At 42.5% G+C, this 16598-nt stretch overlaps 1 protein-coding gene across 1 annotated transcript in view; it reads right to left on the bottom strand.

The window, feature by feature from the left end:
• LOC126212758 (serine/arginine repetitive matrix protein 2-like) overlaps window positions 1–16598 on the bottom strand; it is a 629880-nt gene that overhangs the window by 257291 nt on the left and 355991 nt on the right. The window contains exon 7 of the mRNA XM_049940165.1: window positions 10163–10712. Coding sequence (XP_049796122.1) covers window positions 10163–10712 — 550 coding nt within the window. The remainder of the gene's footprint in view (window positions 1–10162; window positions 10713–16598) is intronic.

The raw sequence follows: 16598 nt of genomic DNA, 5'->3' as shown, positions 1-16598 counted from the left end.
AATATGCTTTTCTACAGACCAGTGCATTGCTCAATCACTTAAATGTTACGTTTCTCCTAAAAAGACAATAAAAATTATTTTTACTTTAAAACAAAATCCAATAATAAAAGTCTGAACGTATGTAGGCAAATACTAAAGCCCTTAGAAAATTAGGAAATTATTAAATTAGAAGAAATGAAAGATGAATATAGAAATGTTTGTAATTCTGGCATTACCAGGAAGTGTTATAAAAATTATAATTTTAATTCTGTTAGTTAAAAATGTCTAGAAATCTCTATTAAAAATCTATTATGAAATTACCCTTATTACAGGAATCTAATTATAACTTAAGCTGTAACAAACAACAAAGTTATGTACAGTGTCAAAAGTTATGAAAGTTATTGCAGCTGCGACCGAATAGTTGAGTTCACTTTAGGTTTGTCCTTAGCACACTACGTCTTTGTCCAAGTTGATATGTGGGTCAGAGTTTTCAGCTGTGAAGGAATTCATAATTGCACCTTGCACCTGCATAAAAATAAATTAAAAGTGTGTGAGATTAATTTGAAATAAGAACCCAGGACCAGTTAATCCTTCAACCATATTAAGTATCTTCTTCACATCGTCATCATCAATCTTTCGATTGGTTAGCAGCTGTCTATCTAGATCTATTAGAAACTAATTTCTATATTTCTGCACAATTAGAGAAACATGCATTATGTGTAGCTTGTTTCAAAAATTCCATTGCAATCTTCCTTGAGCTATCTTCCCTCATAATGTTTCTTCTAGGACATTTCCAAGGAAATCATTGTGTTGTATTCTTGACCAATCCACTCATGTCTTCTTCACTCAACTTTTTTTCTAAATGAACTCTCTTTACCAGTTATATGCAGGACTTCTTGGTAGGTGGTTTTACCTGTTTACTTTAATAAGTGTCTCCAGCTCCATGTCTCAATTACTTCACTAGATCTCTTTCTGTTTTTGTGTATTGTATGTTTCACACCCATGCAATGCTGCACTCCAAATGTAGCTCTTAACTGTCTTTTTTCTCACTTCTTTATTTCTGGTGTTTTAATAATTTTTTACTTTTGAACGTTGCTTTTGTTTCTCTAATTCTTTCTTTTATGTCTTCTTTGCTTCTTCCATCTCCAGTTATCTCATGTCCTAACTATGTGCAAGATCTTGTATGTTTTATTGTATTTCCTCTAATTTTAATGTTTATTTCTTCTGTTTCCTTGGAGTACACGAGTATTTCTGTCTTTTACGAGTACTGTAATTCCCCCTTTAAACCATCACACAAATGACAAAACAGCAGATATCGAAATAAGTGACTAAATACCTGAAACTGCTCAATAGAGGAAAGGCCACATTACCTAATGAGATACCAGTTTGACCCTACACAGAGTACGCAGAACAACTTGCTCCTGTTCTACCACTAGTGTACCACAGGTCTCTGGAGGAGTGGAGCATTCCTCACGATTAGAAAAAGAGCACAGGTCATTACCATTTTCAAGGAGGATCGTCGAACAGGTGCAAGAAACTGTACACCTACATCTCTGACCTATGTCTTTTGTAGAATTTAGGTATACGTTTTGTGCTCATGAATTATGACATTTCTAGAGACCGGTTGATTCACCAGTAATTCTGATTCACTGTATGACTGAAAAACTTCATTCCTGCACTCTCCACATGCGAATGCAATGGGAAGAAGCCTTAATCGTGGCAGAATGGGAAGTGCCCTCTGCCATGCACTTCTATTTAGGAATCAACAGGGGTTCTGACAATGATGGTTGCGTATAACCCAGCTCGCTCTGCTCATAGATGAGACCCAGAAAGCAGCAGGTATGGGTGCCCAGGTATATACCGTGTGCCTTGACTTCCGTAAGGCATTCAATACTGTTCTACACCATCACTCAATCAACAAAATAAAAGCATGTGGAATATCAGACCAAATGCATGATTGGATTGAGGAGTTTCTAGCAAACAGAACACATCTCATTGTCAGCAGAGAGATGTCTTCAACCAACAAGTTACTTCAGGCGTGCCCCAAAGGAATTTTACAGGACCATCACTTTTCACAATATAGATAAATGTCCCCGGAGATAATGTTAGAAGTTCCATTAGGCAGGTGCTGTTGTATACAGAGAAGTCACAATGCCAAAAAATTGTAGTTAAATGTAGGAAGACCTACAGACAACTGATACTTTGTGCAGGGAGTGGCAATTGAGTGTCAACATAAACAAATATAATGTATTGTACATGCGTAGACAGAAATATGTTTTATAGTCCAATTATGAAATTGTAGGAGAGTCACTGGAAGCAATTATTTCGATAAAATATCCACGAAAATGAAATGACACAATTTCAGAGACTTTAATGTTCATGTATTTTATGTACAGGGCTATTACAAATGATTGAAGCGATTTCATAAATTCACTGTAACTCCATTCATTGACATATGGTCACGACACACTACAGACACGTAGAAAAACTCATAAAGTTTTGTTCGGCTGAAGCCGCACTTCAGGTTTCTGCCGCCAGAGCGCTCGGGAGCGCAGTGAGACAAAATGGCGACAGGAGCCGAGAAAGCGTATGTCGTGCTTGAAATGCACTCACATCAGTCAGTCATAACAGTGCAACGACACTTCAGGACTAAGTTCAACAAAGATCCACCAACTGCTAACTCCATTCGGCGATGGTATGCGCAGTTTAAAGCTTCCGGATGCCTCTGTAAGGGGAAATCAACGGGTCGGCCTGCAGTGAGCGAAGAAACGGTCGAACGTGTGCGGGCAAGTTTCACGCGTAGCCCACGGAAGTCGACGAATAAAGCAAGCAGGGAGCTAAACGTACCACAGCCGACGGTTTGGAAAATCTTACGGAAAATGCTAAAGCAGAAGCCTTACCGTTTACAATTGCTACAAGCCCTGACACCCGATGACAAAGTCAAACATTTTGAATTTTCGGCGCGGTGGAGATCATGATCAGCAATTCATGTCATGGCCTCCACGCTCTCCCAACTTAACCCCATGCGATTTCTTTCTGTGGGGTTATGTGAAAGATTCAGTGTTTAAACCTCCTCTACCAAGAAACGTGCCAGAACTGCGAGCTCGCATCAACGACGCTTTCAAACTCATTGATGGGGACATGCTGCGCTGAGTGTGGGAGGAACTGGATTATCGGCTCGATGTCTGCCGAATCACTAAAGGGGCACATATCGAACATTTGTGAATGCCTAAAAAAACTTTTTGAGTTTTTCTATGTGTGTGCAAAGCATTGTGAAAATATCTCAAATAATAAAGTTATTGTAGAGCTGTGAAATCGCTTCAATCATTTGTAATAACCCTGTATATACACTACTGGCCATTAAAATTGCTACACCAAGAAGAAATGCAGATGATAAACGGGTATTCATTGGACCAATATATTATACTAGAACTGACGTGTGATTACATTTTCACGCAATTTGGGTGCATAGATCCTGAGAAATCAGTACCCAGAACAACCACCTCTGGCCGTAATAACGGCCTCGATACGCCTGAGCATTGAGTCAAACAGAGCTTGGATGGCGTGTACAGCTACAGCTGCCCATTCAGATTCAACACGATACCACAGTTCATCGAGAGTAGTGACTGGTATATTGTGACGAGCCATTTGCTCGGCCACCATTGACCAGACGTTTTCAATTGGTGAGAGATCTGGAGAATGTGTTGGCCAGGGCAGCAGTCGAACATTTTCTGTATCCAGAAAAGCCCGTACAGGACCTGCAACATGCAATCGTGCATTATCCTGCTGATATGTAGGGTTTCGCAGGGATCGAATGAAGGGTAGAGCCACGAGTCATAACACATGTGAAATGTAACGTCCACTGTTCAAAGTGCCGTCAATGCGAACAAGAGGTGACCGAGACGTGTAACCAATGGCACCCCATACCGTCACGCAGGGCGATACGCCAGTATGGCGATGACGAATACACGCTTCCAATGTGCGTTCACCGCGATGTCGCCAAACACAGATGCGACCATATTGATGCTGTAAACAGAACCTGGATTCATCCGAAAAAATTACGTTTTGCCATTCATGCACCCAGGTTCGTCGTCGAGTACACCATCGCAGGCGCTCCTGTCTGTGATACAGCATCAAGGGTAACCGCAGCCACGGTCTCCAAGCTGATAGTCCGTGCTGCTGAAAATGTCGTCAAACTGTTCGTGCAGATGGTTGTCGTCTTGCAAACATCCCCATCTGTTGACTCAGGGATCGAGGTGTGGCTGCACAATCCATTACAGCCGTGCGGATAAGATGCCTGTCATCTCGACTGCTAGTGATACGAGGCCGTAGGGATCCAGCACGGCATTCCGTATTACCCTCATGAACCCACCGATTCCATATTCTGCTAACAGTCATTTGATCTCTACCAACGCAAGCAACAATGTCGCGACACGATAAACCGCAATCGCGACAGGCTACAATCCGACCTTTATCAAAGTCGGAAACGTGATGGTACGCATATCTCCTCCTTACACAAGGCATCACAACAACGTTTCACCAGGCAACGCCGGTCACCTGCTGTTTGTGTATGAGAAACCGGTTGGAAACTTTCCTCATGTCAGCACGTTGTAGGTGTCCCCACCGGCTCCAACCTTGTGTGAATGCTCTGAGAAGCTAATCATTTGCATATCACAGCATCTTCTATCTGTCAGTTAAATTTCGCATCTGTAGCACGTCATCTTTGTGGTGTAGCAATTTTAATGGACAGTAGTGTAGGCTGAAGCGGTGAGGGCAAATTCGTACAAAGTTTGGCTGGACCCCCCATTTATGTTAGGTGCAGAGGTGCTATTCGAGAACATGGAGAGCCTCAGCAATTCTGTTCATGTGTAAGGGGGAATTTAAAGTAGATGTGGAAGGCAGTAAGAATTTGGATCAAGGAGGGAGGTGTGCCAGGGTTATCTGTGCAGTTGTGTGAACTGCTGTACTGAGGTGTCTTAGTGGCTGACGCACATGCCCAATAAGCAGGAGAGCGGGGTTCGATTCCTGCCCTCGGCACAAGTTTTCATTCACTGCTTCAGTCTATATACGTATGTGTACGAAGTGATCTGAAGTGGAACAACTGCATATAATTAGCCACAATTACGGCAGATGCCAAATAGATTTGGAAGAATTCTGAGGAAATCTAGTTCACTCAGAAAGGAGCCAGCTCACAAAAAACTCGTTCAACCAACACTTGAATACTGCTCCTCAGCCTCCGATTCACATCAGGTACACTCTCTTCCCCACCTGTGGGCAAAACCACGTCCAACTTGTGCAAATCGCAATGCCGACCACCTAACCTGTGTGTGGACTGAAGTCCTATGCCACAGGACACGAAGATCAGGGTTACCCAGTAAAATTGTAAGAAAATGAAACACGTACAGCCGATCTTATGATGCCATTTATCATATAGCTATTAGTTTGGGCCCCTCAATACACGATCCTCAAGCCTCAGCTGATGCTGAAGGCATTAATACCATTGGTATACACGATGCATCAGCAGCTAACATAACTACGCTGAAGCGCCAAAAACACTGGTATGGGCATGCGTATTCGAATACGGAGATACACTATGTGATTGAAAGTATATGGCTGCCTGGCTGAAAATGGCTTAACCACTGCCTGGCATTCTCCATTAGTAATGCTGGAATTCAGTATGGTGTTGGCCCACCCTTAGGCTTGATGACAGCTTCCACTCTCGTAGGCATAGGTTCAATCAGGTGCTGGAAGGTTACTTGGGGAATGGCAGCCCATTCTTCACGGAGTACTGCACTGAGGAGAGGTATCGATGTCGGTCGGTGGGGCGTGGCGCGGAATCGGCGTTCCAAAACATCCCAAAGGTGTTCCATAGGATTCAGGTCAGGACTCTGTGCAGGCCAGTCCATTACAGGGATGTTATTGTCGTGTAACCACTCCGCCACATGCTGTGCATTATAAACAGGTGCCGGCCGCGGTGGTCTCGCGGTTCTAGGCGCGCAGTCCGGAACCGTGCGACTGCTACGGTCGCAGGTTCGAATCCTGCCTCGGGCATGGATGTGTGTGATGTCCTTAGGTTAGTTAGGTTTAAGTAGTTCTAAGTTCTAGGGGACTGATAACCACAGCAGTTGAGTCCCATAGTGCTCAGAGCCATTTGAACCATTTTTATAAACAGGTGCTCGATCGTGTTGAAAGATGCAATCGCCATCCCAGAATTGTTCTTCAACAGTGGGAAGCAAGGTGCTTAATACATCAGTGTAGGCGTGTGCTGTGATAGTGCCATGCAAAACAACAAGAGGTGCAAGCCCCCTCCATGAAAAACATGACTACACCATAACACCATCGCTTCCGAATTTTACTGCTGACACTACACACGCTGACAGATAACATTCACCGAACATTCGCCATACCCACACCCTGGCATCGTATCACCATATTGTGTACCACGATTTGTCACTCCACACAACGTTTTTACTCTCTTCAATCGTCCAATGTTTACGCTCCTTACACCAAGCGAGGCGTCATTTGGCATTTACCGGCGTGATGTATGGCTTATGAGGAGGCGGTCTACCATGAAATACAAGTTTTCTCACCTCCCGCCTAACTGTCATAGTACTTGCAGTGGACCCTGATGCAGTTTGGAATTGCTGTGTGATCGTCTGGATAGATGTCTGCCTATTACACATTACGACCCTCTTCAACTGTCGCCTCAACAGACGAGGTCGGCCTGTACGCTTTTCTGTTGTACGTGTCCCTTCACGTTTCCACTTCGGTATCACATCACAAACAGTGGATGTAAGGATGTTTAGAAGTGTGGAAAATTCATGTACAGAGATATGACACAAGTGACACCCAATCACCTGATCACGTTCAGAGTCCATGAGTTCTGCGGAGCACCCCATTCTGCTCTGCTATCTCATGATGTCTAGTGAGTATTGAGTTTGATGATATGGAGTACGTGGCAGTAGGTGGCAGCACAATGCACCTAATATGAAAAACTTATTTTTGGGAATACTTTTGATCACATAGTGTAGGTCTGATAGAGGAAACAGAGAACAACCAAAAAATGAGTAGTGTGTTTTATTGCAGGTTCACTTAGTAGGCACGAAAGTGTCATGGAGATGCTAACTCAACTCCAGCAGCAGATGTTGGAGGAGTGGTGTTCTGGATCATCATGAGGTTTGCTGTAGAAATTCAGAGAGAGATGTCTCTAGAAGAGTAAACAAATACATTGCTCTCTCCTACATATACCTCACAAATAGAACATCAAGGTAAAGTAAGAGATATTCAAGCCCACACAGAAGCTTGTCAGCAATCACTCTTCCCACGAACGAAGCAGGACTGGAACAGCAAAAGGACGAAGTGACACGGTACAGAAAGTACTCTCTGTCACACACTGTAAAAGGGCTTGTGGAGTACAGATGTGGATATACATGTAGATGCTGAAGTAATGAGTTTTTATTATCGATTTAACAATGTCCAATTCATTGCTGGCATACAGTGATGTTTTTGTGTCAATCTGCCAAGTCGGCCGCCTGCCGAATGAATTTTATGAAAACGTCTAAATTTTGGTCCTGTTTTAACAGAGTAGGGTTATACTAGAAAGGTGCCAGCATTCTCAAAAACTTTAGAAAAAGTAATGTACAGTCAGCTTCTCAACCATCTGACCACAAATAACGTATTATCAAGAACACAGTTTGGATTTCTGAAGGGTTCTCATATTGAGAAGGCTATTTACACATACAGTGAAAATGTACTTAATTCATTAAATAACAAGTTACAAGCAGCAGGTATTTTCTGTGATTTGTCAGAGGCATTCGATTGTGTGAACCACAACATCCTTTTAAATAAATTAGAATTCTATGGTGTCACGGGCAGTGCTGCAAAATGGTTCAAGTCATACCTCGCTAACAGGAAACAAAGGGTGTCAGTGCAAGGGACTAGTGAATTAAGTCATCAGTCATCATCAGAATGGGAAGAAATTACATGTGGTGTCCCACAAGGATCCATCTTAGGGCCATTGCTTTTTCTTGTGTACATTAATGATCTCTCATCAGTTACACTGCCAGAAGCTGAGTTCGTTTTGTTTGCAGATGACACAAGTATTGCAATAAATAGTATGTCAAGTGTAGTTCTAGAAAGATCTGCTAATCATATTTTCATGGATATTAATAAATGGTTTAAAGCCAAATCACTGACATTAAACTTCGAAAAGACTCACTATATGCAATTCAGAACCTGTAAGAGGTTTCCACCCAGCATATGTGTAAAGTATGAAGAAGAGCAGATAGAAGAGGTTGACAGTCTTAAATTTCTGGGATTACAACTTTATAATAAATTCAGTTGGGAGGAGCACACCACAGAACTGCAGAAACGCCTTAACAAATCTGTATTTGCAATTCGAGTGTTAGCAGACATAGGCGACATAGAAATGAAAAAGCTTGCATACTTTGCCTACTTTCATTCCATAATGTCATATGGGATAATATTTTGGGGTAACTCTTCAAGTCAAACAAAAGTTTACAGAGTCCAGAAGCGTGTAATACGTATTATTTGTGGAGTAAATTCACGGACGTCCTGTAGAAACCTCTTCAAAGAACTGGGTATACTAACTACTGCCTCTCAGTATATTTACTCCTTAATGAAATTTGCCCTAAATAATATATCTCTTTTTCCAACAAACAGCTCAGTTCATACGTACAATACCAGGAACAAAAATGATCTGCACAAGGACTTAAAAGCACTTACTTTAGTTCAAAAAGGGGTCCACTACTCAGGAACACTCATCTTCAATAATTTGCCAGCAAACATAAAGAATTTAGTTACAAATAAATGTCAGTTTAAAAGGAGCCTGAAAGACTTACTAGTGGCCAACTCCTTCTACTCCATTGACGAATTTTTTTAATAGAAACAAATGATGTATTGTATATACTCATAATATTAGTATTTACTATTACTATTGTTATTTCAGCTTTTTTTAAATCATCATCATCATCAGTGTTCTGCCTAAAGGCAGGTTTTCACAAGGTAGTTCTCCAGGCTGTCCTGTCTTCTGCCATCCTCTGCAGGTCTGCATAATTTCCTCTTCCCTTTATGTCGTCTATCACCTTGAATCTCCTTCTTCCTCTCAGTCTTCTCCCACAAACCAATCCTTCCAAAGCATCTGCTAGCAAGCACTCCCTTCTCAATGAATGTCCTGACCAGTTCTTTTTCCTTTCCGTTACAACCTTCGGCAGACATCTTCTCTCCCCAACCCTTTCCAATACTCTTTCATTACTCACTCTTTCCATCCAGCTTATTCTCTCCATTCTCCTCCACATCCACATCTCAAATGCTTCTAACCTTTTTTTCATCCTCTCGTCTCAGTGTCCATGTTTCTGCCCCATATAGTGCCACACTCCAGACAAAACATTTGCCAAGCCTTTTCCTTAGTCCTTCATCTAATTTGCCACATAAGTCTCCTCTTTCTGTTGAATGCCTCCTTCGCTATGACAATTTGAGTTTTCACCTCCTCGTGCAAGCTCAAGTCTTCAGTTATTGTGCTTCCGAGATATTTAAATGCACTTACTTGTCTAATGGTAGATTGTCCTATTTTAATATTGGACAGACTGCGTCTTGCAGTGATGACCATACTCTTTGTTTTTGCTGTGTTTATTTGCATCCCGTATTCCACACAAGCTCCATTCAGATCTTTGAGCATGTTATTGACTGTCCGCTCACTTTCTGCCACTAATACCATGTCCTCAGCAAATCTTATACATTCTTCAAGGTGTACGTTAAACAACAGTGGGGAAAGGCAACAACCTTGTCTAACACCTCGTCCAATGCTGCTTCCTTCTCACATTTCATTTCCAATCCTTATCCTTACTTTCTGATGTAAATATAGATTCTGTATCAGTCGTCTCTCTTTCCAATCTACTCCTTTCCTCTTCAAGATATCCATCAGCTTATTCCACTGAACTCTGTCAAAAGCCTTTTCTAAATCTATAAAGACAGCAAAGATTTCTCTACCCTTTTCCATATATCTTTCCCCTATAGTTCTTAGCAGGCCAATAGCATTAAAAAAAAAAAAAAAATATTGCATGTTCCACATCCACCAGGATCTCCTCAGTATGGCTCAATGGAACGAAAAACTAATCTAATCTAATCTAATTAAGAGATGCAGACTGGCTGTGAGAGTACGTACCTGTCTTAAGAGTGGGGGGCAGATTCGCACCAGGTTCAGGTCTCTGTGCTTTACCGGGAGCCTTCGCCGGCGAACCTCCTTTCGGACCTGCCAGCTCCGCAGGACTCGACGCTTTCCCCTGCGGCACGGAATCTTCTCGGGACACCGCCGCAGTGCGATCTGGTGTGACGGTGTCCTTCCTCGGAGTCACGGAGGGCTTCACCGCGGGGACCGCCGGTCGCGGTCCCGGTCGCCGTCCGGCCGGGGAGCCGACAACACCGTCCGGCCGGTCGCGGCCGACCGCCGGTCTCGAGGTATCGCCGGCTCTGTCGGTTGTGGCGCTGCCGTTCTGCTGGGGCCGTGTCACGGGAGCACTCTTCGTGTCAGCTCTGGGACCCCGCTGCCCGGATACGAGCTTCTCGACGGAGCGGGGACTGAGCGAGATGAAGACGCGGGCGGACTTTGGCGGAGACGACGGGTCGGCCGCTCCTCCGTCACCTGCTGTCGGAGGCTTCGGTTTTTCTGCTGCCGCCGGCTCTGTCTCGGCCACCCACAGTACTCGTTTGGTGACCTGTAATAAAATGTGGCATGTAGGGTTCTAGTTTTCTGCAGGCATAACACATCAGCTGTGTGGGTTAACACTTCATTACACACTTTTTTTTTTTAGAAGTTAAATTTTTTTTTTTTTTTTTTTTTTTTTTTTTTGTATTTCAAATTGTTCAAGGATATTAACGACGTAGGAGACAATCTGAGTAGCCGTCTTCGATTGTTTGCAGATGATGCTGTCAATTACCGTCTTGTAAAGTCATCAGATGATCAAAACGAATTGTAAAATTATTTAGATATCTGTATGGTACGAAAAGTGGCAATTGACCCTCAATAAAGGAAAGTATAAAGTTACTCACATGAGTACTAAAAGAAATCCACTACATTTCGATTACGCGATAAGTCACACAAATCTGAAGGCTGTAAATTCAACTAAGTACTTAGGGATTACAATTATAAATAACCTAAACTGGGACGATCACATAGATAATGTTGTGGGTAGAGCAAACCAAAGACTGCGATTCATTGACAGAACACTTAGAAGGCAACAGGTCTACTAAAGAGACTGCTTACACCACGCTTGTCCGCCCTATTCTGGAGTATTGCTGTGCGGTGTGGGATCCGCATCAGGTGGGACTGACGGATGACATCGAAAAAGCACAAAGAAGGGCAGCTCATTTTGTATTATTGTGAAATACGGGAGATAGTGCCACAGACTTGATACGTGAATTGGAGTGGCAATCATTAAAACATAGGGGTTTTTCGTTGCGACGGGATCTTCTCATGAAATTTCAATCACCAGTTTTCTCCTCCGTTTGCGAAAACATTCTGTTGGCACCCACCTGCATAGGGAGAAATGATCACCACGATAAAATAAAATATATCAGGGCTCACACTGGAAAATTTAAGTGCTCGTTTCCCCTCACACCGTTTGAGAGTGGAACGGTAGAGAGACAGCATGAAGGTGGTTCATTGAACCCTCTGCCAGGCACTTGATTGTGAATAGCAGAGTAATCACGTAGATGTAGATGTCAGGAAAAATGTTGAAAAAAAAAAAAAAAAAAAAGATGTTTTTAATTCAGAAAAAAAATTATTTTTATTCAGTTTGCATTTATGCAAAACTGTGGGAAACGTTTCATAAACACTCATAAGTGACACTTTGCACATATGCAAAACTGTGTGAAGTTTTTCACACAAATAGGTTATTATCTGTCAAAGATATTTTTTTTTCATGTCAAATTAACAACAGATATGAAAGAATTAATGACAATTTCGAAAATTAATGAAAGACACATGTCTTAAACACTATGTAATGCAAGAAAGCAGTTTTTGTCAGTGAAACTCTGCACATGTGCAAAAGCTTGTGGTGCCCATGCATCAGCAACAGTTTCATCCTCATCATCCTTCAAACAATAATTATTTGAATTATGTGTATTAACTACAGTAGCCTCAGGCTCACTATCACTATCTGCAGATTCCAGATAATTTACGTTTACTGTCGGGTCTTCATCTGAATCGTCAAAATCTAACTCATCTTCACTGCCAGAAGGGCAGTCTAGGGCCACAAATTCTTCATACGTCGTCGCCCATTGTCGAAATACGAGAATGACTCCGTCACAGCACTCATACTATCACGATAAACTAGAAAAAAGCAGAAAGAAGGAAACACTACTTTCTCATCGTTCGATTGTGGATAGAAGTGTTATTACGCACTACTGCACATATGCAAACGAAATTTATTTGTATACTACTTGCCCGCATCTCGTGGTCATGCGGTAGCGTTCTCGCTTCCCACGCCCGGGTTCCCGGGTTCGATTCCCGGCGGGGTCAGGGATTTTCTCTGCCTCGTGATGGCTGGGTGTTGTGTGCTGTCCTTAGGTTAGTTAGGTTTAAGTAGTTCTAAGTCTAGGGGACTGATGACCATAGATGTTAAGTCCCATAGTGCTCAGAGCCATTTGAACCATTTTTTTTGTATACTACTTACATATTTATTAGCACAAATACAACATGAACGGAGCAGAATACTCTCCAAAGGTTGTAGAAGCACTACAAATTTTTTGCATTCATGTGTTCTTCTATTCAACTACTAACAATCACTGCCGAAAGAGAGCAATGTCAGCCAGACTTACGAGGTGCATTCAAGTTCTAAGGCCTCCGACTTTTTTTTTCTAATTAACTACTCATCCGAAATCGACGAAACTGGCGTTACTTCTCGACGTAATCGCCCTGCAGACGTACACATTTTTCACAACGCTGACGCCGTGATTCCATGGCAGCGGCAAAGGCTCCTTTAGGAGTCTGTTTTGACCACTGGAAAATCGCTGAGGCAATAACAGCACGGCTGGTGAATGTGCGGCCATGGAGAGTGTCTTTCATTGTTGGAAAAACCTAAGTGTCACCAGGAGCCAGGTCAGGTGAGTAGGGAGCATGAGGAATCACTTCAAAGTGGTTATCACAAAGAAACTGTTGCGTAACGTTAGCTCGATGTGCGGATGCACTGTCTCGGTGAAACAGCACACGTGCAGTCCTTCCCGGACGTTTTTGTTGCAGTGCAGGAAGGAATTTGTTCTTCAAAACATTTTCGTAGGATGCACCTGTTACCATAGTGCCCTTTGGAACGCAATGGGTAAGGATTACGCCCTCGCTGTCCCAGAACATGGACACCATCATTTTTTCAGCACTGGCAGTTACCCGAAATTTTTTCGGTGGCGGTGAATCTGTGTGCTTCCATTGAGCTGACTGGCACTTTGTTTCTGGACTGAAAAGTGGCATCCACGTCTCATCCATTGTCACAACCGACGAAAAGAAAGTCCCATTCTTGCTGTCGTCGCGCGTCAACGTTGCTCGGCAACGTGCCACACGGGCAGCCGTGTGGTCGTCCGTCAGCATTCGTGGCACCCAACTGGATGACACTTTTCGCATTTGCAGGTCGTCATGCAGGATTGTGTGCACAGAAACCACAGAAATTCCGACTCTGGAGGCGATCTGTTGAACAGTCAATCGGCGATCCCCCAAAACAATTCTCTCCACTTTCTCGATCGTGTCGTCAGACCGGCTTGTGCGAGCCCGAGGTTGTTTCGGTTTGTTGTCACACGACGTTCTGCCTTCATTAAACTGTCGCATCCACGAACGCACTTTCGACACATCCAAAACTCTATCACCACATGTCTCCTTCAACTGTCGATGAATTTCAATTGGTTTCACACCACGCAAATTCAAAAACGAATGATTGCACGCTGTTCGAGTAAGGAAAACGTCGCCATTTTAAGTATTTAAAACAGTTCTCATTCTTGCCGCTGGCGGTAAAATTCCATCTGCCGTAAGGTGCTGCTATCTCTGGGACGTATTGACAATGAACGCGGCCTCATTTTAAAACAATGCTCATGTTACTATCGCTTTCCAGTCCGGAGAAAAAAAATCGGAGGCCTTAGAACTTGAATGCACCTCGTACAATGCTACTCACAGCAACACACAGTGTCGCATCATACACCCAGTAGCGCATTCTAGTGGCAGAATCGAATCAGTTACCGTCATAATACAACACAGCACATCAGCAAAGCAGTTTCAAGTCTTAAACTTCAAGAACAACGGCAAAAAGAGAGTTGAAACTTTGCTTTGCACATCTGCAAAGCAATGCAGTGAAGGGTTAAGCGTGAGGAATCCGTTTCCCAGACTGTCAAAAATGTGTGACACACTGTATCCTTGTCAGCAGAGATTAGACGTAACACATTAGCCATGTGGGTCAAGTGTGAGCAATCTGTTTCCTAGAGTGTCCAAAATGTGTGACGTGCAGTATCCTTGTTAGCAGAGATTTTTGTATAATTCTGTTGAACTTGCTGCCATTTACATAAATGTGAGATCAACTCGACCACTCTGTCTATTCAAAACTGACTGCTTCAGATGGAATCTCCTTTGTAGAGTGTAACCTAAAATGTTCACAAAGTAAAATTTGCCTGTAGTTGCTGCTACATAATGTTCACTGAAATTGTCCATTCCTTTCCATATAAATCTTTTTACTTGATCAGTTTTCCCCATTTCTTTCAAGTTTTTGTATTTGGTTTGTCTTTTAGAAATGGTCATCTTTACTAAAATATGTTGGAAGCCATAACCACCTCTTACCTGTACTAACATAATAAGTATTGTTGGGGACACCTTCAATTAATCAGTACTGTAAAGCCTGATACAAGAATGCTGCTAATGTTAATTTTGACACTGTTTTACAAAAGTCTTTTGAGTCAGTTGTATTTAAGGGAAATACAAGGACAAAATACCTCAGTTCTTGTAACTAGATTTACTTAAAAGGCAATGTTTTGATTACTATTAAGATACAGTGATAACTCTCACAATACTTTGCCTACACAAAATCTAATTTCAGTTTCATAATCCAGTGGTCAAATGTAATTATTTGATGAACAGAATGTTACTGTACTGTATGATTTTTATTTTTCTAGTGAACATTATTTTGTTAGCCCTCCCACTGCCTTCCAATCAATCTATTACAAACATGATTTGCATTGAAAGAGAACTGCATATTTGTGAGTGACTCTGAATGTCATTTAGCTGCACGGAATTAGCCATACAATTCATCATCAGCAAAACTTAAAATTCTGTGGAAGTTATTTCGAATCAAAAGACGGGCCGTAATTGTGACATGTAACTCGGTTGATGTCACGAGTGTCCGGAGTGGATCCGTCAGCTGGATGCAGCAGTATCGGCACGATTTTGGTGGGAGTAACAAGCAAACACTTCGACAACCACAGAGGTGTACAGTTTTCAATATGGCACTGTAGTGTTTTTGCCTAGTGCAAAGTTGGCAACACTGATTGGCGAGATGTTCGTTATTTGTAAAGTTTAAAAAAACTCAGACGTAACATCCAGCATGGCCCTGCAATCCTTGACAAACAGTAACCACAAGGAACTTGCCCCCCTTCTTCCAGTGGTGTACCGTAGGTCTCTAGAAGAGCGTAGTGTTCCCAAAGATTGGAAAAAGGCACAGGTCATCCCCGTTTTCAAGAACGAACGTCGAACTGATGTGCAGACCTATAGACCTATATCTCTGACGTCGATCAGTTGTAGAATTTTGGAACACGTATTATGTTCGAGTATAATGACTTTTCTGGAGACTAGAAATCTACTCTGTAGGAATCAGCACGGGTTTAGAAAAAGACGATCGTGTGAAACCCAGCTTAGACTATTCATCCATGAGATTCAGAGGGCCATAGACACGGGTTCCCAGGTAGATGCCGTGTTTCTTGACTTCCGCAAGGCGTTCGATACAGTTCCCCGCAGTCGTTTAATGAACAAACTAAGAGCATACAGACTATCAGACCAATTGTGTGATTGGATTGAAGATTTCCTAGATAACAGAACGCAACATGTCATTCTCAATGGAGAGAAGTCTTCCGAAGTAAGAGTGATTTCAGGTGTGCCGCAGGGGAGTGTCGTAGGACCGTTGCTATTCACAATATACATAAATGACCTTGTGGATGACATCGGAAGTTCACTGAGGCTTTTTGCGGATGATGCTGTGGTGTATCGAGAGGTTGTAACAATGTAAAATTGTACCGAAATGCAGGAGGATCTGTAACGAATTGACGCATGGTGCAGGGAATGGCAATTGAATCTCAATGTAGACAAGTGTAATGTGCTCCAAATACATAGAAAGAGACATCCCTTATCATTTAGCCACAAAATAGCAGGTCAGCAACTGGAAGCAGTTAATTCCATAAATTATCTGGGAGTACGCATTTGGAGTGATTTAAAATGCAATGATCATATAACGGTGATCGTCAGTAAAGCAGGTGCCAGACTGAGATTCATTGGAAGAATCCTAAGGAAATGCAATCCGAAAACAAAAGAAGTAGGTTACAGTACACTTGTTCGCCCACTGCTCGAATACTGCTCAGCAGTG

This window comes from Schistocerca nitens, chromosome 11 (genome assembly GCF_023898315.1).
Source record: "Schistocerca nitens isolate TAMUIC-IGC-003100 chromosome 11, iqSchNite1.1, whole genome shotgun sequence".
NCBI classification, from domain to species: Eukaryota; Metazoa; Arthropoda; class Insecta; order Orthoptera; family Acrididae; genus Schistocerca; species Schistocerca nitens.
Note: the sequence above shows the minus strand (reverse complement) of the source record. Positions and strands in the feature narration are given on the sequence as shown.